The sequence below is a fragment of the Oncorhynchus keta genome, unplaced genomic scaffold, assembly GCF_023373465.1.
Source record: "Oncorhynchus keta strain PuntledgeMale-10-30-2019 unplaced genomic scaffold, Oket_V2 Un_contig_2589_pilon_pilon, whole genome shotgun sequence".
NCBI classification, from domain to species: domain Eukaryota; kingdom Metazoa; phylum Chordata; class Actinopteri; order Salmoniformes; family Salmonidae; genus Oncorhynchus; species Oncorhynchus keta.
Window position 1 is genome coordinate 120,001 of NW_026284681.1, and position 24,695 is coordinate 144,695.

At 52.8% G+C, this 24,695-nt stretch overlaps 1 protein-coding gene and 1 long non-coding RNA gene across 4 annotated transcripts in view; one reads left to right on the forward strand and one right to left on the reverse strand.

The window, feature by feature from the left end:
* Window positions 1-24,340, forward strand: part of LOC127922491 (vacuolar protein sorting-associated protein 8 homolog) — a 42,114-nt gene extending 17,774 nt beyond the window's left edge. The window contains exons 4-5 of the mRNA XM_052506352.1: window positions 8,876-8,956; window positions 24,197-24,340. Of these exons, the coding sequence (XP_052362312.1) occupies window positions 8,876-8,956; window positions 24,197-24,340 (225 nt within the window). The remainder of the gene's footprint in view (window positions 1-8,875; window positions 8,957-24,196) is intronic.
* Window positions 17,817-19,680, reverse strand: LOC127922495 (uncharacterized). 3 transcript variants are annotated; one of them, XR_008111560.1, is made up of 4 exons: window positions 19,633-19,680; window positions 19,167-19,256; window positions 18,612-18,701; window positions 18,342-18,401 (listed from the first exon to the last, which is right to left on the reverse strand). It is a non-coding gene; the product is annotated as an uncharacterized LOC127922495 (long non-coding RNA). The 3 variants fall into 3 exon arrangements; XR_008111561.1 differs by lacking the exons at window positions 18,342-18,401; window positions 19,633-19,680 and adding an exon at window positions 17,817-17,849 and having other exon boundaries at window positions 19,167-19,251; XR_008111562.1 differs by lacking the exon at window positions 19,633-19,680 and having other exon boundaries at window positions 18,339-18,371; window positions 19,167-19,251.
* Window positions 24,341-24,695: the final 355 nt, after the last annotated feature.

Consider the following 24,695-nt stretch of genomic DNA (forward strand, 5'->3'; position numbering starts at 1 on the left):
TAGTGGAAAGTCTTCCCAGAGGAGTGGAGTCTGTTATAGCAGCAAAGGGGGTTCCAACTCCATATTAATGCCCATGATTTTGGAATAAGATGTTTGATGAGCAGTATGTGATGTCAGCATGCGTTTGATCATGTAGTGTATCTGTGGAAGGGTATAAAACCATTTGTAGAGTGTTGAAAGTTTCCAAGAGCACAGTGGTCTCCATTATTGGTAAATTAAACAAATATGGAACTAACCAGACTCTGCCAAGAGCTGTCCGACCGACCAAACTGAGAAACCGGGCAAGAAGGACCTTGGTCAGGGAGTTGACCAAAAAAACCAAATGGTTGAGTTGGGAGAACCAGTCTCTACAGAACTTCACCAATCTGGGCTTTATGGGGGAGTGGCCAGACGGAAGCCACTCCTGAGAATAAGACAAATTACATCAAATCTGGTGTTTGCAGAACAAGTCCTGTGAAAGGCAAAATATCCTGTGGTCTGATCAGACTGAAATGTAACTCTTTGGTCTGAATGCAAAGTGCTATGTCTGGAGAGAACCAGGCACAGCTCATCACCCGTCTAACACCATCCCTATGGTGAAGCATGGTGGTGACAGCATCATACTGTGGGGATGCTTTTCAGCTGCAGGGACTGGGAGACTGGTAAGGATAGAGGAAACAATGAATGGAGCCAAATACAGGAAAACCCTTGATGAGAACCTGCTTCAGAGTGCGAACAACCTTAAACTGGGGCGAAGATTTATGTTCCAACAGGACAATGACCCCAAGCATACAGCCCAAGCAACACTGGAATGGCTTCAGAACTAGAATGTGTCATTGAGTGGCCAACTCAAAGCTGATCCAGACATCCCCAACTCAAACTGATCCAGACATCCCCAAGACGACTCAAAGCTGATCCAGACTTCCCAAGACGACTCAAAGCTGATCCAGACTTCCCCAAGACGACTCAAAGCTGATCCAGACTTCCCCAAGGCGACTCAAAGCTGATCCAGACATCCCCAAGACGACTCAAAGCTGATCCAGACTTCCCCAAGACGACTCAAAGCTGATCCAGACTTCCCCAAGACGACCAGACAGACATCCCCAAGACGACTCAAAGCTGATCCAGACTTCCCCAAGACGACTCAAAGCTGATCCAGACATCCCCAAGACGACTCAAAGCTGATCCAGACTTCCCCAAGACCTCAAAGCTGATCCAGACATCCCCAAGACGACTCAAAGCTGATCCAGACTTCCCCAAGACGACTCAAAGCTGATCCAGACTTCCCCAAGACGACTCAAAATCCAGACTTGATCCAGACATCCCCAAGACGACTCAAAATCCAGACTTCCCAAGACGACTCAAAGCTGATCCAGACTTCCCCAAGACGACTCAAAGCTGATCCAGACATCCCCCCTCAAAGCTGATCCAGACGACTCAAAGCTGATCCAGACATCCCCAAGACGACTCAAAGCTGATCCAGACATCCCCAAGACGACTCAAAGCTGATCCAGACTTCCCCAAGACGACTCAAAGCTGATCCAGACATCCCCAAGACGACTCAAAGCTGATCCAGACATCCCCAAGACGACTCAAAGCTGATCCAGACATCCCAAGACGACTCAAAGCTGATCCAGACATCCCCAAGACGACTCAAAGCTGATCCAGACATCCCCAAGACGACTCAGCTGCAATCGCCCCCAAAGGTGCTTTTACAAAGTATTGACCCAGGTGTGAACACAAAAATAATAATAATTCATGGGGTATTGTGTGTAGATGGGTGAGAGAAAACAAATCAATGTAATCCGTTTTGAATTCAGGCTGTAACACAACAAGATGTAGACGAAGTCAAGGGGAATTAACACGTTCTGATCCATCACACTATCAGTGCTTTGCTGTTCACCGTCCCAGAATCCCTCACATCTCTCTATCTCTCTCTGTCCGCGTTTGAAAATGTCATCTCACCAATCAGACAACACACACACACCTGTTTAGCCTCCAGTCAATGTTGTAAATGTCACTTCGACCCTGCATTTATCTTAAATAACTCTGACTTTTCAAAACAGATGATCTTTCTCTTGTTCCTCGTTGCCGTTCAGTCTATCTTCATGCAGGTCACGTTTGATGGGTTTTTCCTCAGGCGCTGGCATTTTACAGTTATTAAAAAGATCCAAATCATCAGAGTGGAAACAATGATTGTTTTATTCTGTTCTTTTACTGTTAATTGAAGCCTGTCAACAGTGGAGGTCTTTGGAGCTACTATAGTGTCCTATAGATGAGAGATGTGGATAGTGTCCTGGAGATGTGGATAGTGTCCTGGAGAGATGTGAGATGGATAGTGTCCTAGAGATGTGGATAGTGTCCTAGAGATGGGAATAGTGTCCTGGAGATGAGGATAGTGTCCTGCAGATGAGAGATTTGGATAGTGTCCTAGAGATGTGTATAGTGTCCTATAGATGAGAGACGTGGATAGTGTCCTGGAGATGAGGATAGTGTCCTGGAGATGAGAGATTTGGATAGTGTCCGAGAGATGTGGATAGTGTCCTAGAGATGTGGACATATGTGGATAGTGTCCTATAGATGAGAGACGTGGATAGTGTCCTGGAGATGTGAATAGTGTCCTGGAGATGTGAATAGTGTCCTGGAGATGTGAATAGTGTCCTGGAGACGTGGATAGTGTCCTGGAGATGTGGATAGTGTCCTGGAGATGAGAGATGTGGATAGTGTCCTAGAGATGAGTATAGTGTCCTAGAGATGGGAGATGTGGATAGTGTCCTAGAGATGAGTATAGTGTCCTAGAGATGGGAGATGTGGATAGTGTCCTAGAGATGAGAGATGTGGATAGTGTCCTAGAGATGAGTATAGTGTCCTAGAGATGGGAGATGTGGATAGTGTCCTAGAGATGAGGGACGGGGATAGTGTCCTAGAGATGAGGATAGTGTCCTAGAGATGAGGATAGTGTCCTAGAGATGTGGATAGTGTCCTAGAGATGTGGATAGTGTCCTAGTGTCCTAGAGATGTGGATAGTGTCCTAGAGATGTGGATAGTGTCCTGGAGATGTGGATAGTGTCCTGGAGATGTGGATAGTGTCCTAGAGATGTGGATAGTGTCCTAGAGATGTTGATAGTGTCCTAGAGATGTGGATAGTGTCCTAGAGATGTGGATAGTGTCCTGGAGATGTGGATAGTGTCCTAGAGACGTGGATAGTGTCCTGGAGATGTGGATAGTGTCCTGGCGATGTGGATAGTGTCCTGGAGATGTGGATAGTGTCCTGGAGATGTGGATAGTGTCCTGGAGATGTGGATAGTGTCCTGGAGATGTGGATATTGTCCTATAGATGAGAGATGTGGATAGTGTCTGAGAGATGTGGATAGTGTCCTAGAGATGTGGATAGTGTCCTATAGATGTGGATAGTGTCCTAGAGATGTGGATAGTGTCCTAGAGATGTGGATAGTGTCCTGGAGATGTGGATATTGTCCTATAGATGAGAGATGTGGATAGTGTCCTAGAGATGTGGATAGTGTCCTAGAGATGTGGATAGTGTCCTAGAGATGTGGATAGTGTCCTAGAGATGAGATGTGGATAGTGTCCTAGAGATGAGGATAGTGTCCTAGAGATGAGGATAGTGTCCTAGAGATGTGGATAGTGTCCTGGAGATGTGGATAGTGTCCTAGAGATGTGGATAGTGTCCTAGAGATGTTGATAGTGTCCTAGAGATGTGGATAGTGTCCTGGAGATGTGGATAGTGTCCTAGAGATGGGGATAGTGTCCTAGAGATGTGGATAGTGTCCTGGAGATGTGGATAGTGTCCTAGAGATGGGGATAGTGTCCTAGAGATGGGGACAATGTCCTAGAGATGAGGGATGTGTATAGTGTCCTAGAGATGAGGATAGTGTCCTAGAGATGAGGATAGTGTCCTAGAGATGAGGATAGTGTCCTAGAGATGGGGATAGTGTCCTAGAGATGAGGATAGTGTCCTAGAGATGGGGACAATGTCCTAGAGATGAGGGATGTGTATAGTGTCCTAGAGATGAGGATAGTGTCCTAGAGATGAGGATAGTGTCCTAGAGATGGGGATAGTGTCCTAGAGATGGGGATAGTGTCCTAGAGATGAGGATAGTGTCCTAGAGATGAGGGATGTGTATAGTGTCCTAGAGATGAGGATAGTGTCCTAGAGATGGGGATAGTGTCCTAGAGATGAGGATAGTGTCCTAGAGATGGGGATAGTGTCCTAGAGATGAGGATAGTGTCCTAGAGATGGGGATAGTGTCCTAGAGATGAGGATAGTGTCCTATAGATGGGGATAGTGTCCTAGAGATGAGGATAGTGTCCTAGAGATGGGGATAGTGTCCTAGAGATGAGGATAGTGTCCTAGAGATGAGGGATGTGTATAGTGTCCTAGAGATGAGGATAGTGTCCTAGAGATGTGGATAGTGTCCTAGAGATGAGGATAGTGTCCTAGAGATGAGGATAGTGTCCTAGAGATGAGGATAGTGTCCTATAGATGAGGATAGTGTCCTAGAGATGAGGGATGTGTATAGTGTCCTAGAGATGAGGATAGTGTCCTAGAGATGAGGATAGTGTCCTAGAGATGGGGATAGTGTCCTAGAGATGGGGATAGTGTCCTAGAGATGAGGATAGTGTCCTAGAGATGAGGGATGTGTATAGTGTCCTAGAGATGGGGACAATGTCCTAGAGATGAGGATAGTGTCCTAGAGATGAGGATAGTGTCCTAGAGATGGGGACAGTGTCCTAGAGATGAGGACAATGTCCTAGAATTGAGGATAGTGTCCTAGAGATGAGGATAGTGTCCTATAGATGAGGATAGTGTCCTATAGAGACCCCATATAAGACGTTTAATAGATGAGTGTTTTATTTGATTCTGTGGGGGATAATTAATCTATTCCCTTAAATCAACCGTATAACCAATCAACCAACGTCTGTGGCTGATCCATGCTGTTGTGTTGTGTTGTGGCTGATCCATGCTGTTGTGTTGTGTTGTGGCTGATCCATGCTGTTGTGTTGTGGCTGATCCATGCTGTTGTGTTGTGTTGTGGCTGATCCATGCTGTTGTGTTGTGGCTGATCCATGCTGTTGTGTTGTGGCTGATCCATGCTGTTGTGTTGTGGCTGATCCATGCTGTTGTGTTGTGGCTGATCCATGCTGATGTGTTGTGTTGTGGCTGATCCATGCTGATGTGTTGTGGCTGATCCATGCTGATGTGTTGTGGCTGATCCATGCTGATGTGTTGTGGCTGATCCATACTGATGTGTTGTGGCTGATCCATGCTGATGTGTTGTGGCTGATCCATACTGATGTGTTGTGTTGTGGCTGATCCATACTGTTGTGTTGTGGCTGATCCATGCTGATGTGTTGTGGCTGATCCATACTGATGTGTTGTGGCTGATCCATGCTGATGTGTTGTAGCTGATCCATGATGTGATGTGTTGTGGCTGATCCATACTGATGTGTTGTGGCTGATCCATGCTGATGTGTTGTGGCTGATCCATACTGATGTGTTGTGTTGTGGCTGATCCATGCTGATGTGTTGTGGCTGATCCATGCTGATGTGTTGTGGCTGATCCATGCTGATGTGTTGTGGCTGATCCATACTGATGTGTTGTGGCTGATCCATACTGTTGTGTTGTGGCTGATCCATGCTGATGTGTTGTGGCTGATCCATGCTGATGTGTTGTGGCTGATCCATACTGATGTGTTGTGGCTGATCCATGCTGATGTGTTGTGGCTGATCCATGCTGATGTGTTGTGGCTGATCCATACTGATGTGTTGTGGCTGATCCATACTGATGTGTTGTGTTGTGGCTGATCCATGCTGATGTGTTGTGGCTGATCCATACTGATGTGTTGTGGCTGATCCATGCTGATGTGTTGTTGTGGCTGATCCATGCTGATGTGTTGTGGCTGATCCATGCTGATGTGTTGTGGCTGATCCATGCTGATGTGTTGTGGCTGATCCATACTGATGTGTTGTGTTGTGGCTGATCCATGCTGTTGTGTTGTGTTGTGGCTGATCCATACTGATGTGATGTGTTGTGGCTGATCCATGCTGATGTGTTGTGGTGATCCATACTGATGTGTTGTGTTGTGGCTGATCCATGCTGATGTGTTGTGGCTGATCCATACTGATGTGTTGTGTTGTGGCTGATCCATGCTGTTGTGTTGTGGCTGATCCATACTGATGTGTGTTGTGGCTGATCCATGCTGATGTTGTGTTGTGGCTGATCCATGCTGATGTGTTGTGTTGTGGCTGATCCATGCTGTTGTGTTGTGGCTGATCCATGCTGATGTGATGTGTTGTGGCTGATCCATGCTGATGTGATGTGTTGTGGCTGATCCATGCTGATGTGATGTGTTGTGGCTGATCCATACTGATGTGTTGTGTTGTGGCTGATCCATGCTGTTGTGTTGTGTTGTGGCTGATCCATGCTGATGTGTTGTGTTGTGGCTGATCCATACTGATGTGTTGTGGCTGATCCATGCTGATGTGTTGTGGCTGATCCATGCTGATGTGTTGTGTTGTGGCTGATCCATGCTGATGTGTTGTGTTGTGGCTGATCCATACTGATGTGTTGTGTTGTGGCTGATCCATACTGATGTGTTGTGTTGTGGCTGATCCATGCTGATGTGTTGTGGCTGATCCATACTGATGTGTTGTGTTGTGGCTGATCCATACTGATGTGTTGTGTTGTGGCTGATCCATGCTGTTGTGTTGTGGCTGATCCATGCTGTTGTGTTGTGGCTGATCCATGCTGTTGTGTTGTGGCTGATCCATGCTGTTGTGTTGTGGCTGATCCATGCTGTTGTGTTGTGGCTGATCCATACTGATGTGTTGTGTTGTGGCTGATCCATGCTGATGTGTTGTGTTGTGGCTGATCCATACTGTTGTGTTGTGGCTGATCCATACTGATGTGTTGTGTTGTGGCTGATCCATGCTGTTGTGTTGTGGCTGATCCATACTGATGTGTTGTGTTGTGGCTGATCCATGCTGATGTGTTGTGTTGTGGCTGATCCATGCTGATGTGTTGTGTTGTGGCTGATCCATGCTGATGTGTTGTGTTGTGGCTGATCCATGCTGTTGTGTTGTGGCTGATCCATGCTGTTGTGTTGTGGCTGATCCATGCTGATGTGTTGTGGCTGATCCATGCTGATGTGTTGTGGCTGATCCATGCTGATGTGTTGTGTTGTGGCTGATCCATGCTGTTGTGTTGTGGCTGATCCATGCTGTTGTGTTGTGGCTGATCCATGCTGATGTGTTGTGTTGTGGCTGATCCATACTGATGTGTTGTGGCTGATCCATACTGATGTGTTGTGTTGTGGCTGATCCATGCTGTTGTGTTGTGGCTGATCCATGCTGATGTGTTGTGTTGTGGCTGATCCATGCTGATGTGTTGTGGCTGATCCATGCTGATGTGTTGTGGCTGATCCATACTGATGTGTTGTGTTGTGGCTGATCCATACTGATGTGTTGTGGCTGATCCATACTGATGTGTTGTGGCTGATCCATACTGATGTGTTGTGTTGTGGCTGATCCATACTGATGTGTTGTGGCTGATCCATACTGATGTGTTGTGGCTGATCCATACTGATGTGTTGTGGCTGATCCATGCTGATGTGTTGTGGCTGATCCATACTGATGTGTTGTGGCTGATCCATACTGATGTGTTGTGTTGTGGCTGATCCATACTGATGTGTTGTGGCTGATCCATGCTGATGTGTTGTGTTGTGGCTGATCCATGCTGATGTGTTGTGTTGTGGCTGATCCATGCTGATGTGTTGTGTTGTGGCTGATCCATGCTGTTGTGTTGTGTTGTGGCTGATCCATGCTGATGTGTTGTGGCTGATCCATGCTGATGTGTTGTGGCTGATCCATGCTGATGTGTTGTGTTGTGGCTGATCCATGCTGATGTGTTGTGTTGTGGCTGATCCATGCTGTTGTGTTGTGGCTGATCCATGCTGATGTGTTGTGGCTGATCCATGCTGATGTGTTGTGGCTGATCCATGCTGATGTGTTGTGGCTGATCCATGCTGTTGTGTTGTGGCTGATCCATGCTGTTGTGTTGTGGCTGATCCATGCTGTTGTGTTGTGGCTGATCCATGCTGATGTGTTGTGGCTGATCCATGCTGTTGTGTTGTGGCTGATCCATGCTGATGTGTTGTGTTGTGGCTGATCCATACTGATGTGTTGTGGCTGATCCATGCTGATGTGTTGTGTTGTGGCTGATCCATGCTGTTGTGTTGTGGCTGATCCATACTGATGTGTTGTGTTGTGGCTGATCCATGCTGTTGTGTTGTGGCTGATCCATGCTGATGTGTTGTGGCTGATCCATGCTGTTGTGTTGTGGCTGATCCATGCTGATGTGTTGTGTTGTGGCTGATCCATACTGATGTGTTGTGGCTGATCCATACTGATGTGTTGTGTTGTGGCTGATCCATACTGTTGTGTTGTGGCTGATCCATGCTGATGTGTTGTGTTGTGGCTGATCCATACTGATGTGATGTGTTGTGGCTGATCCATGCTGATGTGTGATGTGTTGTGGCTGATCCATGCTGATGTGTTGTGGCTGATCCATGCTGATGTGTTGTGGCTGATCCATGCTGATGTGTTGTGTTGTGGCTGATCCATGCTGATGTGATGTGTTGTGGCTGATCCATACTGATGTGATGTGTTGTGGCTGATCCATACTGATGTGTTGTGGCTGATCCATGCTGATGTGTTGTGTTGTGGCTGATCCATACTGATGTGATGTGTTGTTGGCTGATCCATACTGATGTGTTGTGGCTGATCCATACTGATGTGTTGTGGCTGATCCATGCTGATGTGTTGTGGCTGATCCATGCTGTTGTGTTGTGGCTGATCCATGCTGATGTGTTGTAGGTGTTTGCTGAGACCACGTTGGACCCCCAGCAGAGTCAGTCCTGGGACCAGCTACGATGTCTCTACAGAGGACCTTCCAGGGTAGGTCTGCTACTCCTTTCTGTGTTTCTCCCTCTCCTCTCATGTTATGTTCCTCTCTGCATTGAAACGTGGGAGATTAGCTGGCATCAATACTTCCTATTGCTGACTGGGCTTCAAATAATGATGGAGAGAGACAAGCAGGCAGAGAGACAGGCAGGCAGAGAGACAGGCAGGCAGGCAGAGAGACGGGCAGGCAGGCAGAGAGACGGGCAGGCATGCAGAGAGACGGGCAGGCAGGCAGATGAGTTGGGCAGGCAGGCAGAGAGACGGGCAGGCAGGCAGAGAGACGGGCAGGCAGGCAGAGAGACGGGCAGGCAGGCAGAGAGACGGGCAGGCAGGCAGAGAGACAGACAGGCAGGTAGAGAGACGGGCAGGCAGGCAGAGAGACGGGCAGGCAGGCAGAGCATCAAGACGGGCTGAGGCAGGAGAGACAGGATGAGAGAGAGACAGGCAGGCAGGGACAGACAGGCAGGTAGAGAGACAGGCAGGCAGGCAGAGAGACGGGCAGGCATGCAGAGAGACGGGCAGGCATGCAGAGAGACAGGCAGGCATGCAGAGAGACCGGCAGGCATGCAGAGAGGCGGGCAGGCAGGCAGAGAGACGGGCAGGCAGGCAGAGAGACGGGCAGGCAGGCAGAGAGACAGGCAGGCAGGCAGGCAGGCTTTTCTGTTCTGTTCAATGGAAATATCCCCCTCCTCTCTTCCTCTCCTCCCTCTCTCCTCCCTCCCTCCTCCTCTCCTCTCTTCCTCTACCATCCTTCTGTTCTGTTCAGGGAAATATCCCCCTCCCTCCCTCTCCTTATCAATCCTCTCCTCCCTCCCTCTCCTTATCCCTCCTCTCCTCCCCTCTCCTTATCCCTCCTCTCCTCCCCCTCTCCTTATCCCTCCTCTCCTCTCCTCCCCCTCTCCTTATCCCTCCTCTCCTTCCCCTCTCCTTATCAGTCCTCCCTCCCTCCCCTCTCGATATGCCTCCTCTTCTCCCCCTCTCCTTATCCCTCCCTCCTCCCCCCTCTCCTTATCCCTCCTCTCCTCCCTCCCCCCTCTCCTCCCCCTCTCCTTATCCCTCCTCTCCTTCCCCTCTCCTTATCAGTCCTCCCTCCCTCCCTCTCGATATGCCTCCTCTCCTCCCCCTCTCCTTATCCCTCCTCTCCTTCCCCCTCTCCTTATCCCTCCTCTCCTTCCCCTCTCCTTATCAGTCCTCCCTCCCTCCCTCTCGATATGCCTCCTCTTCTCCCCCTCTCCTTATCCCTCCTCTCTCTTCTCCCTCCCTCCCTCTTCTCCCTCCCCTCCCTCCCTCTTCTCCCTCCCCCCTCCCTCCCTCTCTCCCTCCCTCCCTCTTCTCCCTCCCCTCCCTCCCTCTTCTCCCTCCCCTCCCTCCCTCTTCTCCCTCCCCCCCTCCCTCTCCCTCCCTCCCTCTTCTCCCTCCCCTCCCTCCCTCTTCTCCCTCCCCTCCCTCCCTCTCTCCCTCCCCTCCCTCCCTCCCCTCCCTCCCTCTTCTCCCTCCCCTCCCTCCTCTCCCTCCCTCCCTCCCTCCCCTCTCCCTCCCCTCCCTCCTCTTCTCCCCTCCCTCCCTCCTCTTCTCTCCCTCTCCCTCCCTCCTCTTCTCTCCCTCCCTCCCTCCTCTTCTCCCTCCCTCCCTCCCCTCCCTCCCTCTTCTCTCCTCCCCTCCCTCCCTCTTCTCCCTCCCCTCTCCCTCCCCTCCCTCCCTCTTCTCCCTCCCCTCCCTCCTCTTCTCCCTCCCCTCCCTCCTCTTCTCCCTCCCCTCCCTCCTCTTCTCCCTCCCCTCCCTCCTCCCTCCCTCTTCTCCCTCCCCCCTCCTCTTCTCCCCCCTCCCTCCCTCTTCTCCCTCCCCTCCCTCCCTCTTCTCCCTCCCTCCCTCCCCTCTTCTCCCTCCCCTCCTCTCCTCCCTCCCCTCCCTCCTCTTCTCCCCTCCTCTTCTCCCTCCCCTCCCTCTCCCTCTTCTCCCTCCCCTCCCTCCTCTTCTCCCTCCCCTCCCTCCTCTTCTCCCTCCCCTCCCTCCTCTTCTCCCTCCCTCCCTCCTCTCCCCTCCCTCCCTCCCTCCCTCCCCTCCCTCCTCCCTCCCTCCTTCTCCCTCCCTCTTCTCCCTCCCCTCCCTCCTCTTCTCCCTCCCCTCCCTCCCTCCCTCCCTCCCCTCCCTCCCTCTCCCTCCCTCCCTCCCCTCCCCTCCTCTTCTCCCTCCCCTCCCTCCTCTTCTCCCTCCTCCCTCCCTCCCTCCCTCTTCTCCCTCCCCTCCCTCCTCTTCTCCCTCCCCTCCCTCCCTCTTCTCCCTCCCCTCCCTCTTCTCTCCCTCCTCCCTCCCTCCTCTTCTCCCTCCCCCTCCCTCCTCTTCTCCCTCCCCTCCCTCCCTTCTTCCCCTCCCTCCCCTCCCTCCTCTTCTCCCTCCCCTCCCTCCTCTCCCCTCCCTCCTCCCTCCCCTCCTCCCTCTCCCTCCCTCCCCTCCTCCCTCCCTCCTCTTCTCCCTCCCCTCCCTCCCTTCTCCTCCCCTCCCTCCCTCTTCTCCCTCCTCCCTCTCCCTCCCTCCTCTCCCTCCCCTCCCTCCTCTTCTCCCTCCCCTCCCTCCCCTCTGCCTCCCTCCCTCCCTCCTCTATCCCTCCCTCCCCTCCCTCCCTCCCCTCCCTCCCCTCCCTCCTCTTCTCCCTCCCCTCCCTCCCCTCCCTCCTCTTCTCCCTCCCCTCCCTCCTCTTCTCCCTCCCCTCCCCCTCCCTCTCCCTCCCTCCTCTTCTCCCTCCCCTCCCTCCCCTCCCTCCCCTCCCTCCCTCCCCTCCCTCCCCTCTTCCTCCCTCCTCTTCTCCCCCTCCCCTCTTCTCCCTCCCCTCCCCCTCCTCCCTCCCCTCCCTCCTCTTCTCCCCCTCCCTCCTCTTCTCCCTCCCCTCCTCTTCTCCCTCCTCCTCCCTCTCCCTCCCTCCCTCTTCTCCTCCCCTCCCTCCTCCTCCCTCCCCTCCCTCCTCTTCTCCCTCCCCTCCCTCCCCTCCCTCCTCTTCTCCCTCCCTCCCTCCCCTCCCTCCCCTCCTCCCCTCCCTCCCCTCCCTCCCCTCCCTCCTCTTCTCCCTCCCTCCTCCCCTCCCTCCCCTCCCTCCCCCTCCCTCCCCTCCCTCCCCTCCCTCCTCTTCTCCCTCCCTCCCTCCCCTCCCTCCCCTCCCTCCTCTTCTCCCTCCCCTCCCTCCCTCCCCTCCCTCCCCCTCCCTCCTCCTCCCTCCTCCCCTCCCTCCTCCCCTCTCCCTCCTCCCTCCCCTCCTCTTCTCCTCCCTCCCCTCCCTCCTCTTCTCCCTCCCCCCTCCCTCCCCTCCCCTCCTCTTCTCCCTCCCTCCCTCCCTCTTCTCCCTCCCCTCCCTCCTCTTCTCCCTCCCTCCCTCCTCTTCTCCCTCCCCTCCCTCCCTCCCCTCCCTCCTCTTTCTCCCTCCCCTCCCTCCTCTTCTCCCTCCCCTCCCTCCTCTTCTCCTCCCCTCCCTCCTCTTCTCCCTCCCTCCCTCCCCTCTCCCTCTCCCTCCCCCTCCCTCCTCTTCTCCCTCCCCTCCCTCCCTCTTCTCCCTCCCCCTCCCTCCTCTTCTCCCTCCCCTCCCTCCCCTCTCCCTCCCCTCCCTCCTCTTCTCCCTCCCCTCCTCCTCTTCTCCCTCCCCTCCCCTCCCTCCCTCCCTCTTCTCCCTCCCCTCCCTCCCCTCCCTCCTCTTCTCCCTCCCCTCCCTCTCCCTCCCTCCCTCCCCTCCCTCCTCTTCTCCCTCCCTCCCCCTCCCTCCCCTCCCTCCTCTTCTCCCTCCCCTCCCTCCTCTTCTCCCTCCCCTCCCTCCTCTTCTCCCTCCCCTCCCTCCTCTTCTCCCTCCCTCCCTCCCTCTTCTCCCCTCCCCTCCCTCCTCTCCCTCCCTCCCCTCCCTCCCTCTTCTCCCTCCCCTCCCTCCTCTTCTCCCTCCCCTCCCTCCTCTTCTCCCTCCCCTCCCTCCCCTCCCTCCCCTCCCTCCCCTCTTCTCCCTCCCCTCCCTCCTCTTCTCCCTCCCTTCTCCCTCCCTCCTCCCTCCCCTCCCTCCCCTCCCTCCCCTCCCTCCTCTTCTCCCTCCTTCTCCCTCCCTCCCTCCCTTCTCCCTTCTCCCTTCTCCCTCCCTCCCCCCCTCCCCTCCCTCCTCTTCTCCCTCCCCTCCCTCCTCCTCCCTCCCTCTTCTCCCTCCTCCCCTCTCCCTCCCTCCCTCCTCCCTCCCTCCCCTCCCTCCTCTTCTCCCTCCCTCTTCTCCCTCCCCTCCCCCTCCCCTCCCTCCCCCTCCCTCCCTCCCTCTTCTCCCTCCCCTCCCTCCCCTCCCTCCCTCCCTCCCCTCCCTCCCCTCCCTCCTCCCCTCCCTCCTCTTCTCCCTCCCCTCCCTCCCCTCCCTCCCCTCCCTCCCCTCCCTCCTCTTCTCCCTCCCTCCCTCCCCTCCCCCTCCCTCCTCTTCTCCCTCCCTCCTCCCTCCCTCCCCTCCCTCCTCTCCCCTCCCTCCCTCCCCTCCCTCCCCTCCCTCCTCTTCTCCCTCCCCCTCCCCTCCCTCCCCTCCCTCCCCTCCTCTTCTCCCTCCCCTCCCTCCTCTTCTCCCTCCCCTCCCTCCCTCCTCCCTCCCCTCCCTCCCTTCCTCCCCTCCCTCCTCTTCTCTTCTCCCTCCCCTCCCTCCTCTTCTCCCTCCCCTCCCCTCCTCTTCTCCCTCCCCTCCCTCCTCTTCTCCCTCCCCTCCCTCCCTTCTCCCTCTCCCTCCCCTCCCTCCCTCTTCTCCTCCCTCCTCTTCTCCCTCCTCCCCTCCTCTCTCCCTCCCCTCCCTCCTCTTCTTCCCCTCCCTCCCTCCTCCCTCCTCTTCTCCCTCCCCTCCCTCCCCTCCCTCTCTCTTCTCCCTCCCCTCCCTCCCTCTTCTCCCTCCCCTCCCTCCTCTCTCCCTCCCTCCCTCCCCTCCCTCTTCTCCCTCCCCTCCCTCCTCTTCTCCCTCCCCTCCCTCCTCTTCTCCCTCCCTCCCTCCTCTTCTCCCTCCCCTCCCTCCTCCTCTCCCCTCCCTCCCTCCCTCCCCTCCCTCCTCTTCTCCCTCCCCTCCCTCCTCTTCTCCCTCCCCTCCCTCCTCTTCTCCCTCCCCTCCCTCCCTCTTCTCCCTCCCCTCCCTCTTCTCCCTCCCCTCCCTCCTCTTCTCCCTCCCCTCCCTCCTCTTCTCTCCCCTCCCTCCCCTCCCTCCTCTTCTCCCTCCCTCCCTCCTCTTCTCCCTCCCCTCCCTCCCTCCCTCCCTCCCTCCTCCTCCCTCCCCTCCCTCTTCCCTCCCTCCTCCTCCCTCCCTCCCTCCCCCCTCCCTCTTCTCCCTCCCCTCCCTCCTCCTCCCCCTCCCTCCCCTCCCTCCCCTCCCTCCTCTTCTCCCTCCCTCCCTCCTCTTCTCCCTCCCCCCCTCCCTCCCCCCTCCCTCCTCTTCTCCCTCCCTCCTCCCTCCCCTCCCTCCTCTTCTCCCTCTCCCTCCCTCCTCTTCTCCCTCCCCTCCCTCCCCTTCCCCTCCCCTCCTCTCCTCTTCTCCCTCCCTCCCTCCCCTCCCTCCCTCCTCCCTCTTCTCCTCCCCTCCCTCCTCTTCTCCTCCCCTCCCTCCCCTTCTCTCTCCTCCTCCCTCCTCTTCTCCTCCCCTCCCTCCTCTTCTCCCTCCCCTCCCTCCCTCTTCTCCCTCCCCTCCCTCCTCTTCTCCCTCCCCTCCCTCCTCTTCTCCCCCTCCCTCCTCTTCTCCCTCCCTCCTCTCTTCTCCCTCCCTCTTCTCCCTCCCCCTCCTCCTCTTCTCCCTCCCCTCCCTCCTCTTCTCCCTCCCCTCCCTCCTCTTCTCCCTCCCCCCTCTCCTCCTTCCCCTCCCTCCTCTTCCCTCCCCTCCCTCCCTCTTCTCCCTCCCCTCCCTCCCTCTTCTCCCTCCCCTCCCTCCTCTTCTCCCTCCCCTCCCTCTCTTCTCCCTCCCTCCTCTTCTCCCTCCCCTCCCTCCTCTTCTCCCTCCCCTCCCTCCTCTTCTCCCTCCCCTCCCTCCTCTCTCCCTCCCTCCCTCCCTCCTCTTCTCCCTCCCCTCCCTCCTCTTCTCCCTCCCCTCCCTCCTCCCTCCCTCCCCTCCCTCCTCCCCTCCCTCCCCTCCCTCCTCTTCTCCCTCCCCTCCCTCCCCTCCCTCCCCTCCCTCCTCTTCTCCCTCCCTCCCCTCCCTCCCCTCCCTCCCCTCCCTCCTCCCTCCCTCCCCTCCCTCCCCTCCCTCCCCTCCCTCCTCTTCTCCCTCCCCTCTCCTAATTGTCCCTCCAGGTTGTTAAAATCCTCCCACATGAGTAAATAATGAACAGAGAGAGCCTCCTCTATTCCGTCCCTTATCAATTCAATTTGGTTTACCGAGGCGTAAAAACACATGCGCGCACACACACACACACACACACACTGTCATTCATTCTTCATTAATTCATGTACCTCAGCCTCTGTGCTCATTACCATCCTGATATAGACTGTGTTGAGAGCTGAACCAACAATAACAGAGTGAGTGACCTTTGAAGTTGAGTGTGGAGAATGAATTCTCTATGTAAGCAGCCAATGAGACTGTTGCCAATAGGGTCCTAACCCCGCCCATGTTGGCCAGGGTTGGGTTCAATTCAGTAGTTTTCAATTCAATCAATTATATTCACATCAATGAAATTCAATGAATGAATTGAAAAAATATGATTCTCTTGGGACAATGGCAACAACCAGTAGCGTTGGGACTCTGTCGTCGTGGAGATGTTGTTACCATGGCGACATGTTCCCATCTTTGACCCTAATCCTTTCAGAGTTAGAAGAGCCCTTCTGATAGATTTGATGGTTACACACACACACACACACACACACACACACACACACACACAGAGTATAACACTCCAACCAACATCTGTCTGAGGTCTGAACAAGTGAATGATACGAGAAGACAGACACACACAGATGGGTGGCTGAGTACCATGTGGCTTCCCTGGGAGATAATGACATGATGAAGACTGTAGGAATATATCCCATCAATAGAGGAGGAGGAGGGAGGGAGGGAGGGAGGGAGGGAGGGAGAGGGAGGAGGAGGGAGGAGGAAGGAAGGGAGGAGGGAGGAGGAAAGTCATTACCTGTAGAATGTGCTAGATGATAGTATCAAACATCCTGTCTGGGTTAAAACCCTGTATCAAACATCCTGTCTGGGTTAAAACCCTGTATCAAACATCCTGTCTGGGTTAAAACCCTGTATCAAACATCCTGTCTGGGTTAAACCCTGTATCAAACACCCTGTCTGGGTTAAACCCTGTATCAAACATCCTGTCTGGGTTAAACCCTGTATCAAACATCCTGTCTGGGTTAAAACCCTGTATCAAACATCCTGTCTGGCTTAAAACCCTGTATCAAACATCCTGTCTGGCTTAAAACCCTGTATCAAACACCCTGTCTGGGTTAAAACCCTGTATCAAACATCCTGTCTGGGTTAAAACCCTGTATCAAACATCCTGTCTGGTGGAGAGTTAAAACCCTGTATCAAACATCCTGTCTGGGTTAAAACCCTGTATCAAACATCCTGTCTGGAGAGTTAAAACCCTGTATCAAACATCCTGTCTGGGTTAAAACCCTGTATCAAACAGCCTCCTGTCTTTAAAACCCTGTTGTGGTTCCTTCCTGTCTGGTGGATCAGTTAAAACCCTGTATCAAAGTCTTACTCTGTTGGTCTAAAACCCTCTCTCTTCAAACATCCTGTCTGGGTTAAAACCCTGTCTTCAAACATTATTTCTGGGTTCCCACCCTCTCTTCAAACATCCTGTCTGGGTTCCACCCTTCTCTCTCAAACATCTGTCTGGGTTAAAACCCTTCTCAAACATAATTCTGGGTTAAAACCCTCCACCTTCTCAAACACCTGTCTGGGTTAAAACCCTGTATCAAACATCCTGTCTGGGTCTAAAACCCTGTATCCCTCCACCTCTCTCCTAATTAAAACCCTGTATCAAACATCCTGTCTGGGTTAAAACCCTGTATCAAACATCCACCTGTCTGGGTTAAAACCCTGTATCAAACATCTGTCTGGGTTAAAACCCTGTATCAAACATCCTGTCTCTCTTAAAACCCTGTATCCCTCCATCCTGTCTGGTGGAGGTTAAAACCCTCCCCTCCCAAACATCCTGTCTAATTCTCCCTGTATCAAACATCCTGTCTGGGTTAATTCTCCCTCCCCTCCACCTTCATGTCTGGGTTAAAACCCTCCCTCAAACCTTCTGTCTGGTGGAAGTTAAAACCCTGTATCAAACATCCTTCTGGGTTAATTCCCTGTCTCCCCTCCACCTTCTGGGTTAAAACCCTCTATCAAACACCTTCTGGGTTAATTCCCTGTATCCTCCATCCTGTCTCTCTAATTCTCTCTCCCCCCTCCACCTTATCTCTAATTCTCTCTCCCCTCCACCTTCTCTCAAACATCTGTCTGGGTTAAAACCTTCTCTCTAATTCTCTCTCTCTCTCCCTTAAAATTCCCTCTCCCCTCCACCTTCTTATCTAATTCTCTCTCTCCCCTCCAACCTTCTGTCTAATTAAAACCCTCCCCTCCACCTTCTCTCTAATTCTTAAAAACCCTCCCTCCACCTGTCTCTCTAATTCTCTCTCTCCCCTCCACCTTCTCCTAATTCTCTGGAAGTTAAAACTCTGTCCCTCCACCTGTCTGGGTTAATTCTCTCTCTCCCCTCCACCTTCTCTCTGGGTTAAAACCCTCCACCTTCTCTCTAATTCTCTCCTCTCTCCCCTCCACCTTCTCTCTAATTCCTGTCTCCCCTCCACCTTCTCTCTAATTCTCTCTCCTCCCCTCACCTTCTCTCTAATTCCTCTCTCTCAAACATCCACCTTCTCTTAAACCCTCTCTCTCCACCTTCTCTCTAATTCTCTCTCTCCCCTCCACCTTCTCTCTAATTCCCTCTCTCAAACCTCCACCTTCTCTCTAATTCTCTCTCTCTCCCCTCCACCTGTCTCTCTTAAAATTCTCTCAAACTCTCCCCTCCACCTTCTCTCTAATTCCCTCTCCCCTCCACCTTCTCTCTCAATTCTCCTGTCTCCACCTTCTCTAAATTCTCTCTCTCCCCTCCATCAAACAGCCTCCCTCTCTTCTATCTCTCTCTCCCCTCCACCTTCTGTTCTAATTCTCTCTTCCGTTGTGATCATTCTCAGCTTCCACCTTCTCTAAATTCTTACTCTGTTGGTCCCTCCACCTTCTCTCTTCAATTATTTCTCTCTCCACCTCTCACCTTCTCTAATTCTCTCTCTCCCCTCCACCTTCTCTCTAATTCTCTCTCCCCTCCACCTTCTCTCTAATTCTCTCTCTCCCCTCCACCTTCCACCTCTCTAATTCTCTATCTCCCCTCCACCTTCTCTCTAATTCTCTCTCTCCCCCCACCTTCTCTCTAATTCTCTCTCTCCCCTCCACCTTCTCTCTAATTCTCTCTCTCCCCTCCACCTTCTCTCTAATTCTCTCTCTCTCCCTCCACCTTCTCTCTAATTCTCTCTCTCCCCTCCACCTTCTCTCCAATTCTCTATCTCCCCTCCACCTTCTCTCTAATTCTCTCTCTCCCCTCCACCTTCTCTATAATTCTCTCTCTCCCCTCCACCTTCTCTATAATTCTCTCTCTCCCTCCACCTTCTCTCTAATTTCTCTCTCCCCCTCCACCTTCTCTCTAATTCTCTCTCTCCCCTCCACCTTCTCTCTAATTCTCTCTCTCCCCTCCACCTTCTCTCTAATTCTCTATCTCCCCTCCACCTTCTCTCTAATTCTCTCTCTCCCCCTCCACCTTCTCTCTCTAATTCTCTCTCTCCCCTCCACCTTCTCTCTAATTCTCTCTCTCCCCTCCACCTTCTCTCTCTAATTCTCTCTCTCCCCTCCACCTTCTCTCTAATTCTCTATCTCCCCTCCACCTTCTCTCTAATTCTCTCTCTCCCTCCACCTTCTCTCTAATTCTCTCTCTCCCCTCCGCCTTCTCTCTAATTCTCTCTCTCTCCCTCCCCCTTCTCTCTCTAATTCTCTCTCTCTCTCCCCTCCACCTTCTCTCTAATTCTCTCTCTCCCCTCCACCTTCTCTCTAATTCTCTCTCCCCTCCACCTTCTCTCTAATTCTCTCTCTCTCCCCTCCACCTTCTCTCTAATTCTCTCTCTCTCCCTCCCACCTTCTCTCTAATTCTCTCTCTCCCCTCCACCTTCTCTCTAATTCTCTCTCTCTCCCCTCCACCTTCTCTCTAATTCTCTCTCTCCCCTCCACCTTCTCTCTAATTCTCTCTCTCCCCTCCACCTTCTCTCTAATTCTCTCTCTCCCCTCCACCTTCTCTCTAATTTCTCTCTCTCCCTCCACCTTCTCTCTAATTCTCTCTCTCCCCTCCACCTTCTCTCTAAATTCTCTCTCTCCCCTCATTCCTTCTCTTTTCTCTCTCTCCCCTCCCTCTCCTCTCTAATTCTCTCTCTCCCCTCCACCTTCTCTCTAATTCTCTCTCTCCTCTCTCTCTGGTGGTCCCTCTCCTCTCTAGTTCTCTCTCCCTCCCCTCTCCACCTCTCTCTCCTAATTCTCTCTCTCCCTCCACCTTCTCTCTCTAATTCTCTCTCCCCCTCCACCTTCTCTCTAATTCTCTATCTCCCCTCCACCTTCTCTCTAATCTCTCTATCTCCCCTCACCTTCTCTCTAATTCTCTATCTCCCTCCACCTTCTCTCTAATTCTCTCTCTCCCCTCCACCTTCTCTCTAATTCTCTCTCCCCTTTCCTCTCTCTCTGGTGGTCCCTCTCCTCCTAATTCTCTCTCCCTTCTCTATCTCTCTCCCTCCCTCTCTGTCTCTCTCTCTCTCCCTCATTCCTCTCCTTTCCTCTCTCTCTGGTGGTCCCTCTCCTCTCTAATTCTCTCTCCCTCCCTCTCTGTCTCTCTCTCTCTCCCTCATTCTTCTTTCTCTCTCTCCTCCCTCTTCTCTCTAATTCTCTATCTTTCTGTCTCTCTCTCTCTCCCTCATTCCTTCCTTTCCTCTCTCTCTGGTGGTCCCTCTCCTCTCTAATTCTCTCTCTCCCCTCCCTCTGCCTCTCCTTCTCTCCCTAATTATCTTTCTCTCTCTCCTCCCTCTCTGTCTCTCTCTCTCTCCCTCATTCCTTCCCTTTCCTCTCTCTCTGGTGGTCCCTCTCCTCTCTAATTCTCTCTCCCTCCCTCTCTCGCTCTCTCTCTGTCTCTGTCTCTCTCTCTCTCCCTCATTCCTTCCTTTCTCTCTCTCTGGTGGTCCCTCCCTCTCTAATTCTCTCTCTCCCTCCCTCTCTGTCTCTCTCTCTCTCCCTCATTCCTTCCTTTCCTCTCTCTCTGGTGGTCCCTCTCCTCTCTAATTCTCTCTCCCTCCCTCTCTCGCTCTCTCTCCCTCCCTGTCTCTTTCTCTCTCTCCCTCATTCCTTCCTTTCCTCTCTCTCTGGTGGTCCCTCTCCTCTCTAATTCTCTCTCCTCCCTCTCTGTCTCTCTCTCTCTCTCCCTCATTCCTTCCTTTCCTCTCTCTCTGGTGGTCCCTCTCTAATTCTCTCTCTCCCTCCCTCTCTGTCTCTCTCTCTCTCCCTCATTCCTTCCTTTACTCTCTCTCTGGTGGTCCCTCTCCTCTCTAATTCTCTCTCTCCCTCCCTCTGTCTCTCTCTCTCTCCCTCATTCCTTCCTTTCCTCTCTCTCTGGTGGTCCCTCTCCTCTCTAATTCTCTCTCACTCCCTCCATTGTACATCATACCTCCATAAGTGTCAGTAGATTTAATTCAAACATGGCGTCATCTCCCTCTGTCATTTCCATGCCTGGCTTTCAAGTAGGCTGCTTCTGATTGCAGAACTCCAATGTTCCCTTTCCACTGTCTGATTAGGCTATTCAAAGAGCGGTAGCTACACTCCTTCCTTTCTCCCTCCTCTTCCCCACTCCCCTTCCTCTCCATCCTATTAATAGGATATACATCCTGCATATGGTTCCTATATTCTACTGTACAATGTTCTATATTCTGTACCATTCATATGCAAGCTCTTCTCATTCTGTAGCAGTCAGCCTCCTCTCCCTCCTATAGATGTCGGTCAGCCTCCTCTCCCTCCTATAGATGTCAGCCTCCTCTCCCTCCTATAGATGTCAGTCAGCCTCCTCTCCCTCCTATAGATGTCAGTCAGCCTCCTCTCCCTCCTATAGATGTCAGTCAGCCTCCTCTCCCTCCTATAGATGTCAGTCAGCCTCCTCTCCCTCCTATAGATGTCAGTCAGCCTCCTCTCCCTCCTATAGATGTCAGTCAGCCTCCTCTCCCTCCTATAGATGTCGGTCAGCCTCCTCTCCCTCCTATAGATGTCGGTCAGCCTCCTCTCCCTCCTATAGATGTCAGTCAGCCTCCTCTCCCTCCTATAGATGTCAGTCAGCCTCCTCTCCCTCCTATAGATGTCGGTCAGCCTCCTCTCCCTCCTATAGATGTCGGTCAGCCTCCTCTCCCGCCTATAGATGTCAGTCAGCCTCCTCTCCCTCCTATAGATGTCGGTCAGCCTCCTCTCCCTCCTATAGATGTCGGTCAGCCTCCTCTCCCTCCTAGATGTCAGTCAGCCTCCTCTCCCTCCTATAGATGTCAGTCAGCCTCCTCTCCCTCCTATAGATGTCGGTCAGCCTCCTCTCCCTCCTATAGATGTCAGTCAGCCTCCTCTCCCTCCTATAGATGTCGGTCAGCCTCCTCTCCCTCCTATAGATGTCAGTCAGCCTCCTCTCCCTCCTAGATGTCAGTCAGCCTCCTCTCCCTCCTATAGATGTCAGTCAGCCTCCTCGCCCTCCTATAGATATCAGTCAGTCAGTCTCCTCTCCATCCTATAGATATCAGTCAGTCAGTCTCCTCTCCCTCCTATAGATATGTCAGTCAGTCTCCTCTCCCTCCTATAGATATCAGTCAGCCTGTCTCCTCTCCCTCCTATAGATATCAGTCAGCCTCCTCTCCCTCCTATAGATGTCAGTCAGCCTCCTCTCCCTCCTATAGATGTCGGTCAGCCTCCTCTCCCTCCTATAGATGTTGGTCAGCCTCCTCTCCCTCCTATAGATGTCAGTCAGCCTCCTCTCCCTCCTATAGATGTCAGTCAGCCTCCTCTCCCTCCTATAGATGTCAGTCAGCCTCCTCGCCCTCCTATAGATGTCACTCCTCTCCATCCTATAGATATCAGTCATCCTCCTCTCCTCCTATAGATGTCAGTCAGCCTGTCTCCTCTCCCTCCTATAGATGTCAGTCAGCCTGTCTCCTCTCCCTCCTATAGATGTCAGTCAGCCTGTCTCCTCTCCCTCCTATAGATATCAGTCAGCCTGTCTCCTCTCCCTCCTATAGATGTCAGTCATCCTCCTCTCCCTCCTATAGATATCAGTCAGCCTGTCTCCTCTCCCTCCTTTAGATGTCAGCCTCCTCTCCCTCCTATAGATATCAGTCAGCCTGTCTCCTCTCCCTCCTATAGATATCAGTCAGCCTGTCTCCTCTCCCTCCTATAGATCAGTCAGCCTGTCTCCTCTCCCTCCTCCTCTCCCTCCTATAGATATCAGTCAGCCTGTCTCCTCTCCCTCCTTTAGATGTCAGCCTCCTCTCCCTCCTATAGATATCAGTCAGCCTGTCTCCTCTCCCTCCTATAGATGTCAGTCAGCCTGTCTCCTCTCCCTCCTATAGATGTCAGCCTCCTCTCCCTCCTATAGATATCAGTCAGCCTGTCTCCTCTCCCTCCTTTAGATGTCAGCCTCCTCTCCCTCCTATAGATGTCAGTCAGCCTGTCTCCTCTCCCTCCTATAGATGTCAGTCAGCCTCCTCTCCCTCCTATAGATGTCAGTCAGCCTGCCTCCTCTCCCTCCTATAGATGTCAGTCAGCCTTCCTCCTCTCCCTCCTATAGATGTCAGTCAGCCTGCCTCCTCTCCCTCCTATAGATGTCAGTCAGCCTGCCTCCTCTCCCTCCTATAGATGTCAGTCAGCCTGCCTCCTCTCCCTCCTATAGATGTCAGTCAGCCTGCCTCCTCTCCCTCCTATATATGTCAGTCAGCCTGTCTCCTCTCCCTCCTATAGATGTCAGTCAGCCTGCCTCCTCTCCCTCCTATAGATGTCTGTCAGCCTGCCTCCTCTCCCTCCTGTAGATGTCAGTCAGCCTGTCTCCTCTCCCTCCTATATATGTCGGTCAGCCTCCTCTCCCTCCTATAGATGTCAGTCATGGCCTTCCTCCTCTCCCTCCTATAGATGTCAGTCAGCCTGTCTCCTCTCCCTCCTATATGGTGTCAGTCAGCCTGTCTCCTCTCCCTCCTATAGATGTCAGTCAGCCTGTCTCCTCTCCCTCCTGTAGATGTCAGTCAGCCTTCCTCCTCTCCCTCCTGTAGATGTCAGTCAGCCTGCCTCCTCGCCCTCCTGTAGATGTCAGTCAGCCTCCTCTGCCTTCTGTAGATTGAGATGTAGAAGAGATGGAGAGGGATGGGATGGAGAAGAGAGAGATGGAGAATCACTGTGGTGTTAGGAAGGTGTCATGATGGAGTAGAGAGATATGGAGAAGGGATGAAGGCCTATCTCTCTCTGTGGAGGGATGGAGAAGAGAGGGATGAGAGAGAGAGAGATATGGAGAAGGGATGGAGAAGAGAGAGATGGATCTCTCTGATGGAGAAGAGAGAGATCTCTCTGTGTCTCTGTCTCTCTGTGTCTCTGGATGTCTCTGTGTCTGTGTCTCTGTCTCTCTGTGTCTCTGTCTCTCTGTGTCTCTCTCTGTGTCTCTGTCTCTCTGTCTCTGTCTCTCTGTGTCTAGAGAGAGATCTCTGTGTCTCTGATCTCTGTGTCTCTGAGATGTCATCTGTGTCTCTATATCTCTCTGTGGATGTGTCTGTGTCTCTGGAGAGTGATGTCTCTGTCTCTCTGATGTCTCTCTCTGATGTCTAGAGATCTCTCTCTCTGATGTCTCTCTCTCTGTCTCTCTGTGTCTCTCTCTCTCTCTCTCTGTCTGTCTCTCTGTCTCTCTCTGTCTCTGTCTCTCTGTGTCTCTCTGTGTCTGTCTCTCTGTGTCTCTCTGTGTCTCTCTGTGTCTCTCTGTGTCTCTCTGTGTCTCTCTGTGTCTCTCTGTGTCTCTGTCTCTGGCTGTCTGTGTCTCTGTGTCTCTGTCTCTCTGTGTCTGTCTCTCTGTGTCTGTGTCTCTGTGTCTCTTTGTCTCTTTATTTTCCTATCCCTCACCAGTTTTTACCCTGACACTAATCCCATGCATCATCTCTCTGATTGTTATCATGTCTGGTCTTATCCTCCAGTTGGCCATCCTGTCAGAAATCTCCCACTGCCATGGCAACGAGAAGGCGGGCCTCCTAAACCCCTCCCAACCAGGAACAGGAAGTATATTCCACAGCGAGAACTTCCAGCTCAAACTGTCCCCCACCGCCATCGGTGGAGAGTAGCTTGCCTACAGCCATGTTCAGTATGATGGACGTTGTGAAACTTTCAGATAGAAATATTTTGGTAGAACAGACACAATGTCCTGGTCAGGTAGAATAGGCTGTTCCCTCTATGTGTTATATTTCTGACTGAAGACACCCCTGTAGTTTCTGTTGTTGATTAAACACTACCACGGATTATACTGTTGATCAAAACCACGTTATCCACTGTCTGGGCGGATATTTGAAATGGTATCGATCAAATGTTATGTTTCTGTCTGCAAAATGTCCATAAATAAACCAATTTGTAACGTTTAATTTGTGTGTTGCTTGTGGCTGATGGATAACCTTTATCAGCTGTGGAAACTCTTTGTTGCGT